This window comes from Crotalus tigris, unplaced genomic scaffold, assembly GCF_016545835.1.
Source record: "Crotalus tigris isolate CLP2741 ecotype Arizona unplaced genomic scaffold, ASM1654583v1 scf7180000019011.417310, whole genome shotgun sequence".
In the NCBI taxonomy this organism is placed as follows: Eukaryota; Metazoa; Chordata; class Lepidosauria; order Squamata; family Viperidae; genus Crotalus; species Crotalus tigris.
In genome coordinates this window covers 35554-52367 of record NW_024097325.1, presented here as the reverse complement: position 1 = coordinate 52367, position 16814 = coordinate 35554, and the positions used below count along the sequence as shown (strand labels likewise).

The 16814-nt window shown below is 35.5% G+C and overlaps 1 protein-coding gene across 1 annotated transcript; it reads left to right on the top strand.

Annotated features, from left to right (window-relative positions):
- The first annotated feature begins 860 nt into the window (after positions 1-860).
- On the top strand, positions 861-10649 carry LOC120314842 (vomeronasal type-2 receptor 26-like). Its single transcript, XM_039358347.1, has 6 exons — positions 861-1078; positions 1560-1845; positions 2447-3289; positions 7342-7569; positions 9445-9571; positions 9648-10649. Exons 1-6 carry the CDS (start codon positions 861-863, stop codon positions 10544-10546), a joined length of 2601 nt encoding a protein of 866 aa, XP_039214281.1. The 3' UTR covers positions 10547-10649.
- Positions 10650-16814: the final 6165 nt, after the last annotated feature.

Below are 16814 nucleotides of genomic sequence, written 5' to 3'. Positions count from 1 at the left end.
ATTCCCTATTCCAGTTTCTAAAAGAATTAAACAAAACTCTATTCTGACTCTTATATTCTTCAATTGTTAAACTAACTCTACGGTATGTGTTCTCACCTAAACTGTTTTTTTCTCTTTTCTATTGCTAGTAAAGCAATCTTCACTCTGCTATATGCTTATTACATTGTCATTAGTTGGTTTCCCAATGCAGTCTTCATAAATTAGCATCCTACAACATCATATGTCAGTCTTGAATAGTAGAATTCAACTACAGGACAACTGAGAATTGCAATAAACATCCAAATTTCTTGAAGAATATATGAAAATAATGGTAATGTAATGGATAGTAGAGAATAGAGAATAATGTTATTTAGTGCAATGGAAGAATGAAATGGAATTGAATAGAATTGAACATAGAATGGAATAAAAGAAGAATAGAATAGAATAGAATAGAATAGAATAGAATAATGCCTTTACACATACATATATTTACATCTCTATTTTGATTTATGGATCTAATGATTTTAGTTTTGTCTTATTGCTCATGCATCCCTGCCTCTGGAGGCCCTCACATGTTTTGAAGATGTTCACATATGTGACTGTCTTATTATCATGAAGAAATTAACCAGTTTGTCTCTTCCAAATCCTATGGGACTCCATGAAAACAGGAGGAAAGAGCACTGAATTATGGTATTTATTGTTCCCATGATATTCCAGTTTATGGCTGGGAGCCTCAAAGCCCTGTGAGTTGATTTGATAGTATGTTGCACTCATGATTTGTCTCTGAAGATCATCTCAAAAAGAACGGTCAGTCTGATTCACTTCAAATAACTTGTGGCAGAGAGATGCATTTGCACCCAGAAAGAAGACACTCACAGAAGATGTTAGTATTCATCGAGTTACTGTTAATTGTATTGCCTGAAGTGGTGTGCAAGGATCCTAGCCTTCAATGTGACATTCATCAGCCTCTTCCTATTCGACACACCTATCATCAGCTTGGAGACATTAATATTGCTGGTATTATTTCTGTCTTGTTTGCACCTTCTAGTCCTATTAATTTTATTCAAGATCCTTCTCAGGGATTTCATGATGGACTTATGTAAGTACACCATTAATTTATTGTCAAGCTCTGAACATTGCTGGTATGTTAGCTGATGCTTGAAATGTTTCCTCTAAGGGCAAAAATTCCAGAAAGAAACATCTAAAATAGGATGCCTAGGTTTATTTTATGTGAAGTTATATGTTGCTTCAGTCTCCAGGTAATGTTGAAATGGAGATCAAATCTCCATTTATAACAAATCATATCTAAACAACTATCATTAAGAAAGGGGAAGCACATATTTCCCATGATCAGTTTTCTCATTTGATATTTCTGTGCCAAAATGTAGCAATTTCCTTCTGCATATCAGCCATTCTTAAAATCTGTTGTTTGATAGTGGGCCATTCTCACATATAAGAACACAGAAATAAGAATTATTTCACACATTCCACAAAATATGTTGTACTGAAGGATTGCAAGTGCCATAATGTGAAGCAGACCTTTCTTAATGTATTTTTTTTTTAAAAAAAATGTTTTACAGGATATTTTTTCAGAATTACCAGCATATTCTGGCATTAGCATTTACTATAAAAAAGATTAATGAAAATCCTCAGCTCCTACCTAACATCACACTGGGCTTCCAGATTTTTAACAGCAATTTTAGTCCAAGCTGGACTTACTTCACCTCAATGGTTCTACTTTACACTCAGGAAAAATTCATCCCTAACTACAAGTGTGGTGTCCCAAATACCTTGGCTGCAGTCATTGGGGCACCGGACATCTCTCTTCACATGGCAACTGTGCTCTGCATCTACAAAATTCCTCAGGTAAGAAGACATACACTATTATTCTGCCATATCCCCATAGGTATCTTTTCTGATTCCTAGATATTATTTTTTTGTTTGATAGGATCAGTAGAGCTGCCTGAGTAATAAGTAAGTTTGAATAGACAGTGGGGATATGTGACATAGCAAAACATTTCTCAATTCTAGAAATTGATCCAAGGTTCAATTTTGATATATCCACAAGGCGACTATTTCTAGGAAACGGTATTTACTGATACGTGAAGAGTGACATCTTGGTGATATTCCTAAGAATCCTTTCAGATTCCTAGATATTATTTTTGCTTGATAGGATTAGCATAACAGCATGAGTAATCATCACTCTGTACAGATGGTGGGGCTATTTGACACAGCAAAATATATCCAAATTCCAGACACTGAACTAAGATTCAAATATTCATAATGAAACTATTTCAACAAAAATGTATTTACCGATACCTCAAGAGTGACATCTTGGTGGATATTTCCTAATAAATACAATCAGTTGCATAGTGTTTCACAATATAATATCAAAGATACCCAAAAATGCACATAGACCTTAATCTCACATAGACCTTTGCAACTGCATATGTTTATCTTTCTGTAGTTGATATATGGCTCTGCTCCAGTCATGGATAAAGAGACTCAAGCAGTTTTCTTCCAACAAATGTTTCCGAATGAATCCCACCAACATAAGGGCCTCCTGGAGTTATTGCTGTATTTTAGTTGGATCTGGATTGGAATTCTTGTAGTAAAGGATGAGAAAGGAGAGAAATTCCTTCAGGAGATGCTCCCCAAATTTTCTGAAAAGGGCATTTGCATTGAATTCATAGCAGAGTTCCCAATAGAATCTAATTACAGTGATTTTACTGATACCATGGATGAAGGAATATATATTTATCGTGTTCTGATGACCAGCACAGCCAATGTGATTCTCTTATATGGTGAAACTCAGTCCTTATCAGTTCTGAGAAATTCCCTCCAGTTTTCAGAAGTGGAGGATATACCAAAGAAGAATAAGATTTGGCTTATAACAGCTCAGACAGATTACACTTCAATTGCCTTTCATAAATTTTGGGATATCCATTTTCTCCATGGTGCTTTATCCTTTGCAGTTCATACAAAAGAGGTCCAAGACTTCAAGGAATTTCTTCAAAACTTGAATCCAAACAACAACCAGTATGATCATTTTCAGAAAGATTTTTGGGAACAGGCATTTGATTGTTTCTTTGCAAACTCAAAAACTGGGAAGAAATGTACTGGACAGGAGAGGCTTGAAACCCTTCCCACATCTGTGTTTGAAACAGTAATGAGTGCTCAGAGTTACAATATTTACAATGCAGTCTATGCTGTGGCACATGCTTTGCAATCTCTATATTCATCCAAATCCAGGGAAAAAACATTTGTTAAAGAAGGGAGGAAACAGTTTTATAATCAAGGGTGGTGGCAGGTAAGTCTGTAAGCAGAGTACTAGAGAAGCTATCATATCTTCAATTGCAAGATCTGTCCATAGATTCTAGTGAGCAAAAATTTCTTGGGGGATTGACTTTAGGTTTAAATGTGAGATAAATCTCTTAGAATGTACTACTGTCCATGAAATTAACTGCCTGCAAAATTTAGAATGGGATTTGGTGATTCTTCGAAACTGGTTTCTTTCTTGTTTCACACCTATGGACAAAATCTTGCCAAGCTGAATACTTTTATATATGTATCCATCGTATAATCTGTGAACTATTCAGGAAGGAGTGTTTTCATCCTCTTTCTCTCACACATAATATTCAAACTGAGTTGTCTTGTACTTGTCAAAAATATATCCCCTCCCTCCTGAGAATTCACCTCCTTACTACAATTCCATCTCTCTGCCATAAATGCAGTCTATTAATAAATAGAATGAGGTGATCTATTCCATTCACATGATGTGCAGTAGTTGTTTTTCCTTCTAGATTAGGAGTGTCAAACTCACCACCTCACGTGACGTGTCACGATGTATCGCAACTTTTTCCCCATTGCTGGAGCTGGAATGTGCATGGCTTCTGCGTGACACAACCAGCCCACAGGCCAGCAGTTTTACACCCCTGTTCTAGATGCTTTCTTTGGAATAGTTGCTTTTAATCACAATCAATTCTATGATTGTTGAAAGTACAGTCATTCCTTTATTAGTCATTCCATGTGTGGAAGAGGAAGGACTGATAATTATATTGTGACATGATTACTCAAAACAGGATTCAGATGTTCCTTTTCCATCAGGCATCGGTTTCCCAGACTTCACAGACCATTAGAAAGTCATCTGTATTTCTACACCAGAAATTAACAACAAAACATGCTTAGTTTGGGAGCAAATGAATGGAGAAGAATGAGGAAAGTCTTATATGCTTTCTGGAATAGAGTTCTAGGAATAGCAGGGAAGGGCATGAAGGTGTTTTTAAGATGTGCTTAAAAAAAAGAGGACTAAGATAGGGTTTAATTTTGAGCCTACTTTTTGTGAGACATATATACTCCAAGTGATGAAAGAATCATAGGTTTAAAAATGGGTATTTAAGCCCTTGCTTAGTGCAAAATTTCAAATTCTAGCATCTCAACAGATGTTGATTCTGTCTCTCTTTGAATACATTCAGTAAAAGAAAGGGCATTGCCTTTTGGTCATTATTTCTCATTGCCTAACTCAAGGGGGTCAAAGTCGTCACGTCATGTGATGTGTTGTGAGGTATTGTGACTTTTTTTTCCCATTGCCAGAGCTGGGGTGGGAATGGCTTTGATATGATGCAACCAGCCCACAGACCAGCAGTTTGACACCCCTGGCCTAACCTGTTCTACTGAGACTTTGTTTCATAGGTAAAATATAGTTTGCCAAAATAGATTTTTAATTAAGTTTAGATTTTACATTCTAAAAATAATGTATTATACTGAACATTTCACAGATCATCCTTACCGAACTATGGTAATCAGGGCCAGAATTTCCATTGCTAAGTGATGCAGTTATAAAGTATGCTGTCATTTGACCATGCAGCTTACAAAAGCAATAGTGACAGTTTCCAATTATCATTGTTAAGTGGGGACTGCATAGGTTTTGAAGCACCTCATGTGATTACAACCTCCAACTTCCTTCCAGTTTCCCCATTGACTCTGCTTGTGGAAACCGAGCAAGGAAGATTTCAAATCCCAATCATGTAATTTTGGGATATTGCAACAGTCAGAAATCCACTTACCAAGTTCCAATATTGTGGTCACATGACCACAGGGGTGTTGTGACAGCTGGAATTTCAAGGGAGTCATCAGTACCATATGTTTTGCACCAACCAATTTCAAATGATTGCTGAACAAGCAGCCATTGAATGAGGACCACCTGTACTTAAATATTTCTGTGTTGTCTCATATATAGAGACCTCCAAGACATTTTCAGCTCCAAAAGGTAGTCCAGACTGGGAAACCATCACCATGTAGGTCAGGATTAATTTTATTGCAAGAGCTGTAGTAACTGAATCTCGCAAGTCTGAATGTGCTTAGCTCTCTACCATATTCTGTTTGTTTGATACACTAAGGTTTCTCTGAAATGTTTTCTCAACTCATATTTCTTAATTAAGGTTCAAGAACCTCTTATTTAATATTACGTTGATGGCTGCTCTCCCTTCTGTACTTCAAGACCATTCATATGATCATTAGAAATGTAGATATTTCCCCATTCACAACACATTAGCTGTGGGAGAAGGACCCTGACTACTTCTGTCTCTTGTTAGCTGTCCAGGAATGGAGATATCATATATTGTAGCCCAGTTCTGTATGTGAGATAAGATTGAATGCATATCACTCCTCCAAGTGAAGTGATCCTGAATCCAATCAAGGTTACCATAACAAAGTATGCCTTATGGCCATTTTTCTCTCTGTTTTGAACTTAAGATAACAAAACCAAATACATAACACAACATCTAGATATTGAACTGGAAAGGATTTTGTATCTGTCTGTATATACATACAGTTAGATTTTGTTTTAAATTGTTAGTTCCTTGCCTCTAGTCTGCTTGATTTCAACTATACTGTAATTGAAATCAAATTTTAGCATAGCTACAAATATAAGGCTCTTTATAAGGAAGAAGAGTATTCAACTATTATATCCCTATATATTCTACATATAGTTTTTGTTTAATCATTAAGTTGTGTCTGAGTCTTTGCGACCTCATGGACCACAACACCCAAGGCCCCCCTATCGTCCACTGTCTCACAGAATTTGCCCAAATTAATGTTCATTGTGCTGAACATCTCATCTAATCATCACATCCTCTGCTGTCCTTTTGACTTCTACTTTTGCTTTCCTTCTTTCCCAACTTCAGCATCTATTCCAACGAGTCCACTCTTCTCATTAGGTGGCCCAAATATTTGAGCTTCAGTTCCAATATCTATCCTCCAAAGTAGTCAGAGTTTATTTCCTTTAGGAATGACTGATTTACTCTCCTTGTACTCCAAAGAGCTCTCAAGATCTTCTCCAGCACCACAAATGGAAAGCATCAATTCTTTGGTGCTCAGCCTTCTTTATGGTCCAACTCTCACAGTTTTACATTACTACTTTGAAAACCATAACTTTGACTATAAAGACTTTTGACAGCAAGGTGATGTCTCTGCTTTTTAATACACTGTGTAGGTTTGCCATAGGTTCTTTATTTCCTCTTCACTTTCTGCCATGAAAGTAATATTGTCTGCTTATCTGAGGTTGTTAATATTTTTCCTGGATATCTTAATTCCAGCTTGTGATTTATCCAGCCTGGAGTTTTTCATGATTTACTCTGCTTATAATTTAAATGAGCAGGGTGAAATATACAGCCTTGTGGTACTCCTTTCCCTATTTTGAATCAATCATTTGTTCCATCTCCAGTTATAACTGTTGCTTATTGAACCTGCATAGAGGTTTCTCAGTTGATCTTTTAAGAACTTGTCACAGTTTGTTGTGATCCACACAACCAAAGGCTTTAGCATAGTCAATGAAACAGAAGTAAATGTTTTTCTGGAACAAACATGCTTTCTCATAATCCAGCAAACTTTGGCAATTTGTTCACTATTTCCTCTGCCTTTTCAAAAAATAATTTGTACTTCTTGTGGTTCTTGGTTCACATACCGCTGAAGCCTAGCTTGTAAGATTTTGAGTATAACCTTGCTATTGTGTGAAATGAGCACAATTATATGGTAGTTTTAAAGTTTTTAGTATTTATTATATATTTATTACAAGTCCTCTGACTTAAGTAGCTTTCACAATTAAATTACAAAGGTTTTTTTTTTCCTTTTTGCAATTCTATGTTAATTTTATTTCAGTATGCTGATATGTTATCTCTTCCTTTTGTTAGAATGATTGTTATGTCATTTGTTTTATACTGGGCTACAACTAAATTTAAAAAAAAGTTTATATTTTCTTTGTTTAAAAAAACATTCATATAAATGTTTTGAATATATGAATTATGTCTCCCTGCCTCCGTCCTATTCTCTCTTTTTTCCTTTCTGAGTATCAATATATTTCAGGTTCATTCTTTTCTGAGAAGTGTCAGATTCAACAACAGTGTTGGTGAAAAGATCTCCTTTGACAAAAATGGAGAATTCATTGGTGGATTTGATATTATCAACTGGATCACATTCCCAAACCAATCCTTTGTGAGGGTCAAAGTTGGAATAATAGATCCCACAGCTCCAACAGACAAGTTCTTCAATATTTCTGTGGATTCCACCACGTGGCCAGTAGGCTTTAATCAGGTTAGCTTTTTGAATCTAGATTGGTCTGCCTTCATTTAAATATCCTTATTGATGAAGATCTTAAAGCATCATTTCTGACTAACCTACAGTAGATACAAATGTCATGGGGAAGGAAAAATATCAGTATTTTTTTTTACTTTTCTAGCAATTGCTATTGAACATTGTACTCTTTATTTTGGCCCCCTGTTAAATATGGACAATGGTTTTCATAGTTTTGACATAAAAACTGCAAGCTAGTGTACTAGATTTCATCAGTTAGCTGGCTTCAAAAATTCAGAAGTTGAGAAGACCAACTTTAACTACTCAGCACAGAAATTGTCTTTCGACAGTGGGGAGAGAAGGCCATAAATTCCAATAATTGTAGATATTTAATTCATTATTATTTCAGACCAATTACATCAAAAATTATGTTATCACACTACTTTATTTTTAATCTATTGATTGCACATTAACATTATCTCTCCATAATTACATATAAAGATATCTTAGAGAAGAATGGGGACCTGAAAACAAGGAAAAGATTATCAGAAGATGGTATAGAGTTGGAATGGTGGGCATACTTACAAATACAGTCACGATACAGAAAAGAGAAAAAAGAACCGGGGATAAAATTAGAGCATTCACAGTTAGATAAAATCCTTTTAGGAACAGAAGATGAAATGATAAAAAAGATATATCAATATTTATTAGAACAAGATTTGTTAGAAGAACAGATAAAAGAAACAATGTTAATCTGAAATAAAATTTTTGGTTACAGTATTGACCTAGATAATTGGCAATCATTATGGGACAGAAAGAGGAGCTTAACACTAGCCACCTCCTACAAAGAAAATTTATACAAGATGTTTTATAGATGGCACCTTCCCCCTACAAGGCTAGCAAAAATAGATAGAAAGACATCACCAACATGCTGGAAATGTAGAAGGCTTCCAGGGACTTACTATCACATGTGATAGGAATGTTCAAAGGAGCAAAATTTTTGGAATGAGATAAAAAATTGGCTGGAAGAAATACTATTACAAAAAAATTGATTTAAAACCAGAAATCTTCTTATTAGGGATTATTAATGATAAACTCAGAAAAGCATTTTTTTTACTTACTATTGCATATTTTAACCGCAGCAAGATTGCATACACCCAAAAATGAAAAGAAAAGGAAACCCCCACTGAGGAAGAAATAATAAATAAAATTTTATCCTGCGCTGAAATGGAAAGGTTAACTCTAGAGATTAAAAATAAAACTGAAACAGAGTATTATGAAATTTGGAAAAATTTGTACGATTGGTTAGAGCAGTGGTTCTCAACCTTTCTAATGCCGCGACCCCATAATACAGTTCCCCATGTTGTGGTGACCCCCAACCACTTATACATCACTGGGTGCCAGGGGTGTGGCCAAAGAAAAGGGGGGAAAAATGGCGGACAGCCTTGTTTGGCAACCCCCGTGAAATGGTCGTTCGACCCCAAATGGGATCCCGACCCACAGGTTGAGAACCACTGGGTTAGAGATAAGGAGGATCGCTGAGACGATTATCGATTAACTAGTTGATATCATAAGGACTTCTTATTAGTACCTATATTAGGACACAACTGAAAGATACGTAAATACAACATTGACAATTGAAAGATGGTTTACCAAAAAAAATTACAGATGTTATACGCACAGTTTGTTATACTCTGTCCTGTTATAGAATGTATTTTAAGTTTCTGTTTTTCTTTCTGTAACATAAGGTAATAGTAATAGCACTGTTGAAGCCAGGGAAGTTGAATCATGTCCATTTTTGTTTTTAAAATGTATATTTAATAAAATTTGTAGAAAAAAACATTATCTCTATCTTTCTTTCTGTATCTTAAAATATTCTTCTTCATTCATTGATAGGCATTACCTCTATCTTTGTGTAATGATCCTTGTGAGACAGGATACAGCAAGGAAAAGTTAGAAGGGGAGTCGTTTTGCTGCTATGATTGCCGCCTATGTCCAGAAGGGAAAATATCAAAGGAGAAGGGTAGGAAATTTTCAAATATAATGGGATGGCACAACACTATAATTCCCTATATCAATTCACATGCATTCTTTTTCAGACAAAGATGACTGCTCTCCATGTCCAAAAGACCAATATCCAAATCCTGACAAAAATATGTGCCTTCCAAAGCGGATCACCTTTTTGTCCTATGAAGAACCCTTGGGAATCAGTCTGACTGTTCTTTCTCTTTGCTTTTCATTGATGACAACTTTGGTAATAACAATTTTTCTGAAACACAAAGACACTCCCATTGTCAAAGCCAACAATCGGAATCTCACTTATATACTCCTAGTTTCTCTTCTCCTTTCTTTCCTTTGTGTCTTTCTATTTGTTGGGAGACCCAATACAATTGTGTGTCTCCTTCGACAACCAGCTTTTGGCCTCATCTTTTCTCTGGCGGTTTCTTGTATATTGGCCAAAACCTTTGTTGTGGTTCTAGCATTCATGGCCACCAAACCTGGTTCCAAATTGAGGAAATGGGTGGGAGGAAGAATGGTTAGTTTCATTCTACTGTCCTGCTCCCTTGTTCAAATATGTGTTTGTGCTGTATGGATGATAGCCTTACCACCATATCCAGATTTTGATGTGCATTCAATACCTGAAGAACTTATCCTGGAGTGTCATGAAGACTCAGTCATGTTCTACTGTGTTTTGGGTTTTATGGGTTTTCTTGCGCTGGTTAGTTTCTCTGCTGCTTTTCTAGCTAGGAATTTACCTGACAGTTTCAATGAAGCCAAATTCATCACCTTCAGCATGTTGGTCTTCTGCAGTGTTTGGCTGTGCTTTATTCCAACCTATCTAAGCACAAAGGGAAAATATACATTGGCTGTGGAGATCTTCTCCATGATCTCCTCCAGTGGTGGCTTATTAGTGTGTATCTTTCTTCCCAAGTGTTTTATCATTGTGATGAGACCTGAACTGAACAATAAACATCAGCTCATGAAAATAAAGTTTTAACAAATCTCTCTGTTTGCATGACATCATATATAATGTATTTTGTAGCTTCAATGTACTTGTACATTGAAGCTACAAAGTAATGTGCAGTTAGATTGGCCTTCTATGATGCCCTTTCCCGTAGGGCTTGGATAGTTTAAAACTCTTTTTCCTTCTGGAAGTCAATTTTAATTGGGGACCATAAAATGTATAAATAAATAAAAGGACAAATTGATTTGTTAAGATATTTCAGTTATGTGATAGACAATTCTGACTAAATATATAGATTAAATGTGAATTATATATTTATCTTTATTGGTCATCTTAATTCATATCCAAACTAGAATGTGTAACATGAAGTGGGCATTAAACTCAAATGAGCCTTTCATTTAAACAGGGAAGACCTATGAATTGGGTTTTTAAAAAATATTTTATTGGTTTTTTACAATAACAATCTCCAGTGTCTGGTGTACAGTGTGTTGTCTTGGTTTATATATTTGAACAAGAGATAATGGTAATTAAATAATAGTCAATAATAATAGATTTTGATAATTCCATAATTAGTATATTAATTAATAATATATTTCTTTGATCTTCCTTCTCCCAATTGTATTCTCCTTCTTCAAACTCTAAAGAGATATTTCTTAATATTTTCAATGTATAAGTGATTAAATATAAACGTTTTTCATATTTGTTCAGATAATGATAACTTATCATCTGCTTATGTTATTCTTATAGAAATCATCTCATTAGTTCACCATGCATCCTATTTGTGAAGTTTTTGTTTAAGCTTAATTTCCCCTTTATATTCAATCCATTCTTATCAATCATGATTTTCTCAATGTTCGTCATCTAAATATCCATTTTTTCCATTTAAGTATACCATCCCAATATTTTCATATTTCATACCTTATAAAAGTCTATATTCCTTATCTAACTTATAGCATCTGTGTATCATCTTATATTTCATTTATATTTATAAAAATTACATCTTCCCAATATTTTTACATTTCATATATTGTAAAACATACTATAGTACTTAAATCTCTTATCCCTCTTGTTGAAGAGCCCCTTTATGTTCAAAATTGCACATCATGTGAAATGGTCATCTACAAAACATGGGTTAAAGATCTTTCAGATGGCCATATGTCTTTTCCTCATTAGCAAAGATCAATGAAATCTTTGGCACAAAAACAATTTTGGAAAATCCAAATAAATTCCATGAAAAGTCCAGTTCATACCAGTATCTAATACACATAATGGTCTCCTAGTAAATTCAATCACGTAAAAGATGACTGTAGAACAGCATGTTCCTGGGTCATAAGTCTGTTTGAGTAAGTTGACTAAGTTGCAAACTATTGCCATGCTCACCAATGTCAGATACTAACCTCCAAAAAAATTGCACAGATAGATGAAAAATAGCCCAAGAAAGTGGCAGAAAATGATACAGCTGATGGTCACAGATGGGCACTTCAGACTAAACAAATATTATCATTTCATGGCAATGCTCAAGGAACAATCAAAATAGACCAGCATCCCAGAGCATATAAAAAGACTGGTCACCACCATCAAGACATGCCAGAAAAAGAAAAAAATAAATTACAAACAAAACTACTCAAACTAAACCCAGAATAAAATAGGTACCAGAGTCCAAATGGATGGTCAACATGTCCAGCAGAACACAACATTTTATGGAAAAGCTTGATTTTCTTTTAAATCCTAACTTCATTTTTGCTGCCTAAAATAATACCCTCCTATTATACCTACATGGAAAAAGAAGTAGTATCTCCAGTTACGGGGCCCTTGGTGTTCTTTGTGAGCTCTTTTGAGGACTGCTCTGTTTTCTGCTTTCAATTACTTTTCTCTTTTTCCTCTGGTCTGTGGTGTAATAGTTTGTCTGATGCTTTCTTAGTCCCTGCTGAAGGTCCTGTGGTTTGATTAGCATCATGTTTGTTTAGTTTTGTTAAAAGAAAATAGAAAAGCAGAGTTTAAAAGGCTGCTGCTACTGCAACACCAAACTTGCAGAAAAGAAAAAGGGGAAAGAAAAAAAAAAGAAAGAAAGTGGGTGGGACAGGGCTGATCCTAGAAGAAAATTTATCCTCCCACAAATGCTCAAACAAAATCCTGGTTTGTTGTTGTTGTTAATTGCGAAGTTGTGTCTGACCCATCGCAACCCCATGGACAACGTTACTCCAGGTCTTCCTGTCCTCTACCATCTTCTGGAGTCCATTTAAGTTCATGCCTACTGTTTCAGTGACTCCATCCAGCCACCTCATTCTCTGTCATCCCCTTTTTCTATTGCCCTCAATCTTTTCCAGCATTAGGCCCTTCTCCAGTGAGTCCTTCCTTTTCATTAGGTGGCCAAAGTATTTTGAGTTTCAACTTCAGGATCTGGCCTTCTAAACAGCAGTTGGAGTTGATCTCTTCTAGGACTGACCGATTTGATCACCTTGCAGTCCAAGGGACTCACAGGAGACTTCTCCCGCTCCATAGTTCAAAGTCCTCAATTTTTTGGCGCTCAGCCTTCCTTATGGTCCAACTTTCACAGCCATATATTGCAACTGGGAAAATCATGGCCTTGACTAAATGCACTTTTGTTGGCAGAGTGATGTCTCTGCTTTTTAGTATGCTGCCTAGATTTGCCATAGCTTTCCTCTCCAGGAGCAAGCATCTTTTAATTTCTTGGCTGCAGTCCCCTTCTGAGGTAATCTGGGAGCCCAGGAAAGTAAAATCTGTCACTACCTCCATTTCTTCCCCATCGATTTGCCAGGAACTGAGAGGGATGGATGCCATGATTTTGGTTTTCTTAATGTTGAGTTTCAAGCCAACTTTTGCACTCTCCTTCTTCACCCACATCAAGAGGCTCTTTAGTTCCTCTTCACTTTCTGCCCTTAGAGTGGTATCATTTGTATATCTTAAGTTGTTGATATTTCTCCCGGTTATCTTAATTCCAGCTTTTGATTCATCTAGCCCTGCCTTTCTCATGATGTGCTCTGTATATAAGTTAAATAGGCAGAGTACAGCCTTGCTAGATTCCTTTCACAATTTTGAACGAATCAGTGGTTCCGTGTCCAGTTCTTTCAGAGCTTCTTGACCCGCATATAGGTTTCTCAAGAGACAAATAAGATGGTCTGGTACTCCCATCTATTTAAGAACTTGCCACAATTTGTTGTGATCCACACAATCAAAGGCTTTAGCATAATCAAGGAAGCAGAAGTAAATGTTTTTCTGGAACTCATTAGCTTTCTCCATGATCCAGAATAGGTTGGCAATTTGATCTCTAGTTTCTCTGCGTCTTCGAAATCCTCCCTGTACTTCTGGAAGTTCTTGATCCACATACTGCTTGAGTCTAGTTTGTAGGATTTTAAGCATAACTTTACTTGCATGTGAAATGAGTGCACCATTTTTGCACCTATTTCTGTCTGTAAGCCTTGCTCATTTATATCAGAACCCCACACATATAAACTTTACTTGCATCCCAACATTGGCATTGAAGTTCCCTTATACATATTTAAAACAAAACATTCCTTTAAATACACTTTAAGTTTCTGAACATTCATTTCTTGTCTAAATAAATTTTCATTCAGCCTCCAAGATCTTCTCTCCTCTTTTTCAGCCCATCCACACTGGGCTGTGACCTGTCAATGACCTTGGAAAAATCTTTGCATTCTTTACCCTAAAATATAAATCAGTTGTAATAAAAAAAAGTCAATTCTTAAAAAAGATTAATATCTTTCTGAAAAAAAAGTAAAGTCCCTCTCTTCCATGTTATGTTCTCGCCAATAATCTCGCAACTCCCAGTCCTCTTTCAAATCAAAAAAGGACTTAAGTAATTTAGCCTGTTTAAAAAAAGTAGAAAGTCCTTTTTTATCTCTATGAGTGTCTAAAACTCCATTCCAATCTCTCATTAATATAACAGATCTATAGTCCAATAGAACTTGTCACAGTTTGTTGTAATCCACACAATCAAAGGCTTTAGCATAGTCAATGAAACAGAAGTAAATGTTTTTCTGGAACAAATGTGCTTTCTCATAATCCTGCAAATATTGGCAATTTGTTCACTATTTCCTCTGCCTTTTCAAAAAATAATTTGTACTTCTTGTGGTTCTTGGTTCACATACTGCTGAAGCCTAGCTTGTAGGATTTTGAGTATAGCCTTGGTATTGTGTGAAATGAGCACAATTATATGGTAGTTTTAAACATTTTAGTATTTATTATATATTTATTACAAGTCCTCTGGCTTAAGTAGCTTTCACAATTAAACTACAAATGTTTTGTTTTGAGGTTTTTTTTTGCAATTCTATGTTAATTTCATTTCTGTAAACTGATATATTATCTCTCCTTTGTGTTAGAATGATTGTTATGTCATTTGTTTTATACTGGCCTACCACTAAATTAAAAAAAAAGTTTACATTTTCTTTGCTTAAATAAACATTCATATGAATGTTTTGAATATATGAATTCTGTCTTCCTCCCTCAGTCCTATTCTCTCCCTTCCATCATCATCATCATCATCATCATCATTCCTCACAATCATCTGGTTGTTAGCACTCTTTCTGAGGCCACTTGGAGGTTTATCTGTGCCCTCAGGGACATCTGAGTAGTGCAAATGGGTGTGGAAGCTTTTTGGAACTGCTGAAAGGACTATGTTGTAAACAGGAGGTTGACAATATTGAATGACAAAGGCCACTCTTTTGAAGATAGCAAAGTCCACATTATGGACAAAGAGAATTGCTGGTTTGAAAGAGGGGTCAAAGGGTCCATCTACATTAAAACTGAATAGCCCTCTCTCAACAGAGAAAGAGGGATATGATACCAACTAAATTCTTCCATTTCCTGCCACTCAAACTGAAAAAAAAAAACATATTATCATGTTTGGTGGACATGTGACAAAGCAAAGAGCTATTGGAAAAAGATACATACTTGGTTAGAAAAGATATTGGAAGAACATGTAGACTTTAAACCTGAACTTTTCCTACTAGGTATAACTCCAGAAAAGATTAACAAACAAAGCCTATATTTGATCCTACACATCACAACAGCTGCAAGAATAAGGTTTGTGTAATATTGGAAAAATGAAGGAACACCACCAGAGGAAGTAATAATTAAAAAAAATTGGAATACGCAGAGATGGACAGATTGACCTTGAGATTGAAAGAAAAAGAAGAAACAGAATATTAGCAAACTTGGGATTTATTCTATCAATGGCTAGAGGAAAAAAATGAAGGATTAGGAATCAAATATGTATTAGCGCTTTCAAACTCAGACAGCACATTGGTTGAAAAATTATTATATGTATGTAAGAAAAAAATCAATAAAACCTTATTAAAAAAAAGAAAAGAAAAAACATCTTGTCCCTTCCAACTTTTATTATTATTATTATTATTATTATTATTATTATTATTATTATTATTGATCATCGCACAGCCAGATGTTCAGAATGGATTTGGCATTTTGTCTACCTATTGACTTGTTGTTGTTGTTGTTATTATTATTATTATCACCAGATTGTTCTATTGTGGATCAATGCAACACTCTGCACCAGCTCTCTGCAAAGTACTTAAACCTTCCTGAAGGTGTTCTGTGTGCTGTTTTCACAAATCTGAAAGTGGTATTTGATTGAAAGATTGTGGCAAAAACTGCTTCCTTCACTGATCACTGCTCCTGCAACTATACCAGTAGGTATAGGTTCTGAGTGACAGTTCAAAGTTACATTGAACATCTTCAAGGCTACTTAAGTTCTGATAGCCGAACCATCCCTTCTGTGAATGCTCAGCAATTGACCCACATTTATGATGTTTGCAGCATCTCACAATCATGCAAGTGTCATTTATGATGTTTTCTTTACCAGAGACCTACAGTTTCCAGCAAAAAATTCCCATTTCAGACAATGGATTTTCTTAATGACCACCATCTACCCTTAATGTCTACTGATGTCTAATGCCTAATGAACATTGAACACAGTCATTATGTGACTTAAGTAATGACTGTCCTGAGGTATAACAGTGATTTTAAGCTCATTTATAGTTGTAAGTTGAGTACTTCTAACACTTAGAACGTTCTATGAAGAGACTCCAATATAGGCTCTATGGTTATTAGTGGAGAACTGATTCCCTATTCCAGTTTCTAAAAGAATTAAACAAAACTCTATTCTGACTCTTATATTCTTCAGTTTTTAAACTAACTCTACGGTATGTGTTCTCACCTAAACTGTTTTTTTCTCTTTTCTATTGCTAGTAAAGCAATCTTCACTCTGCTATATGCTTATTGCATTGTCATTAGTTGGTTTCCC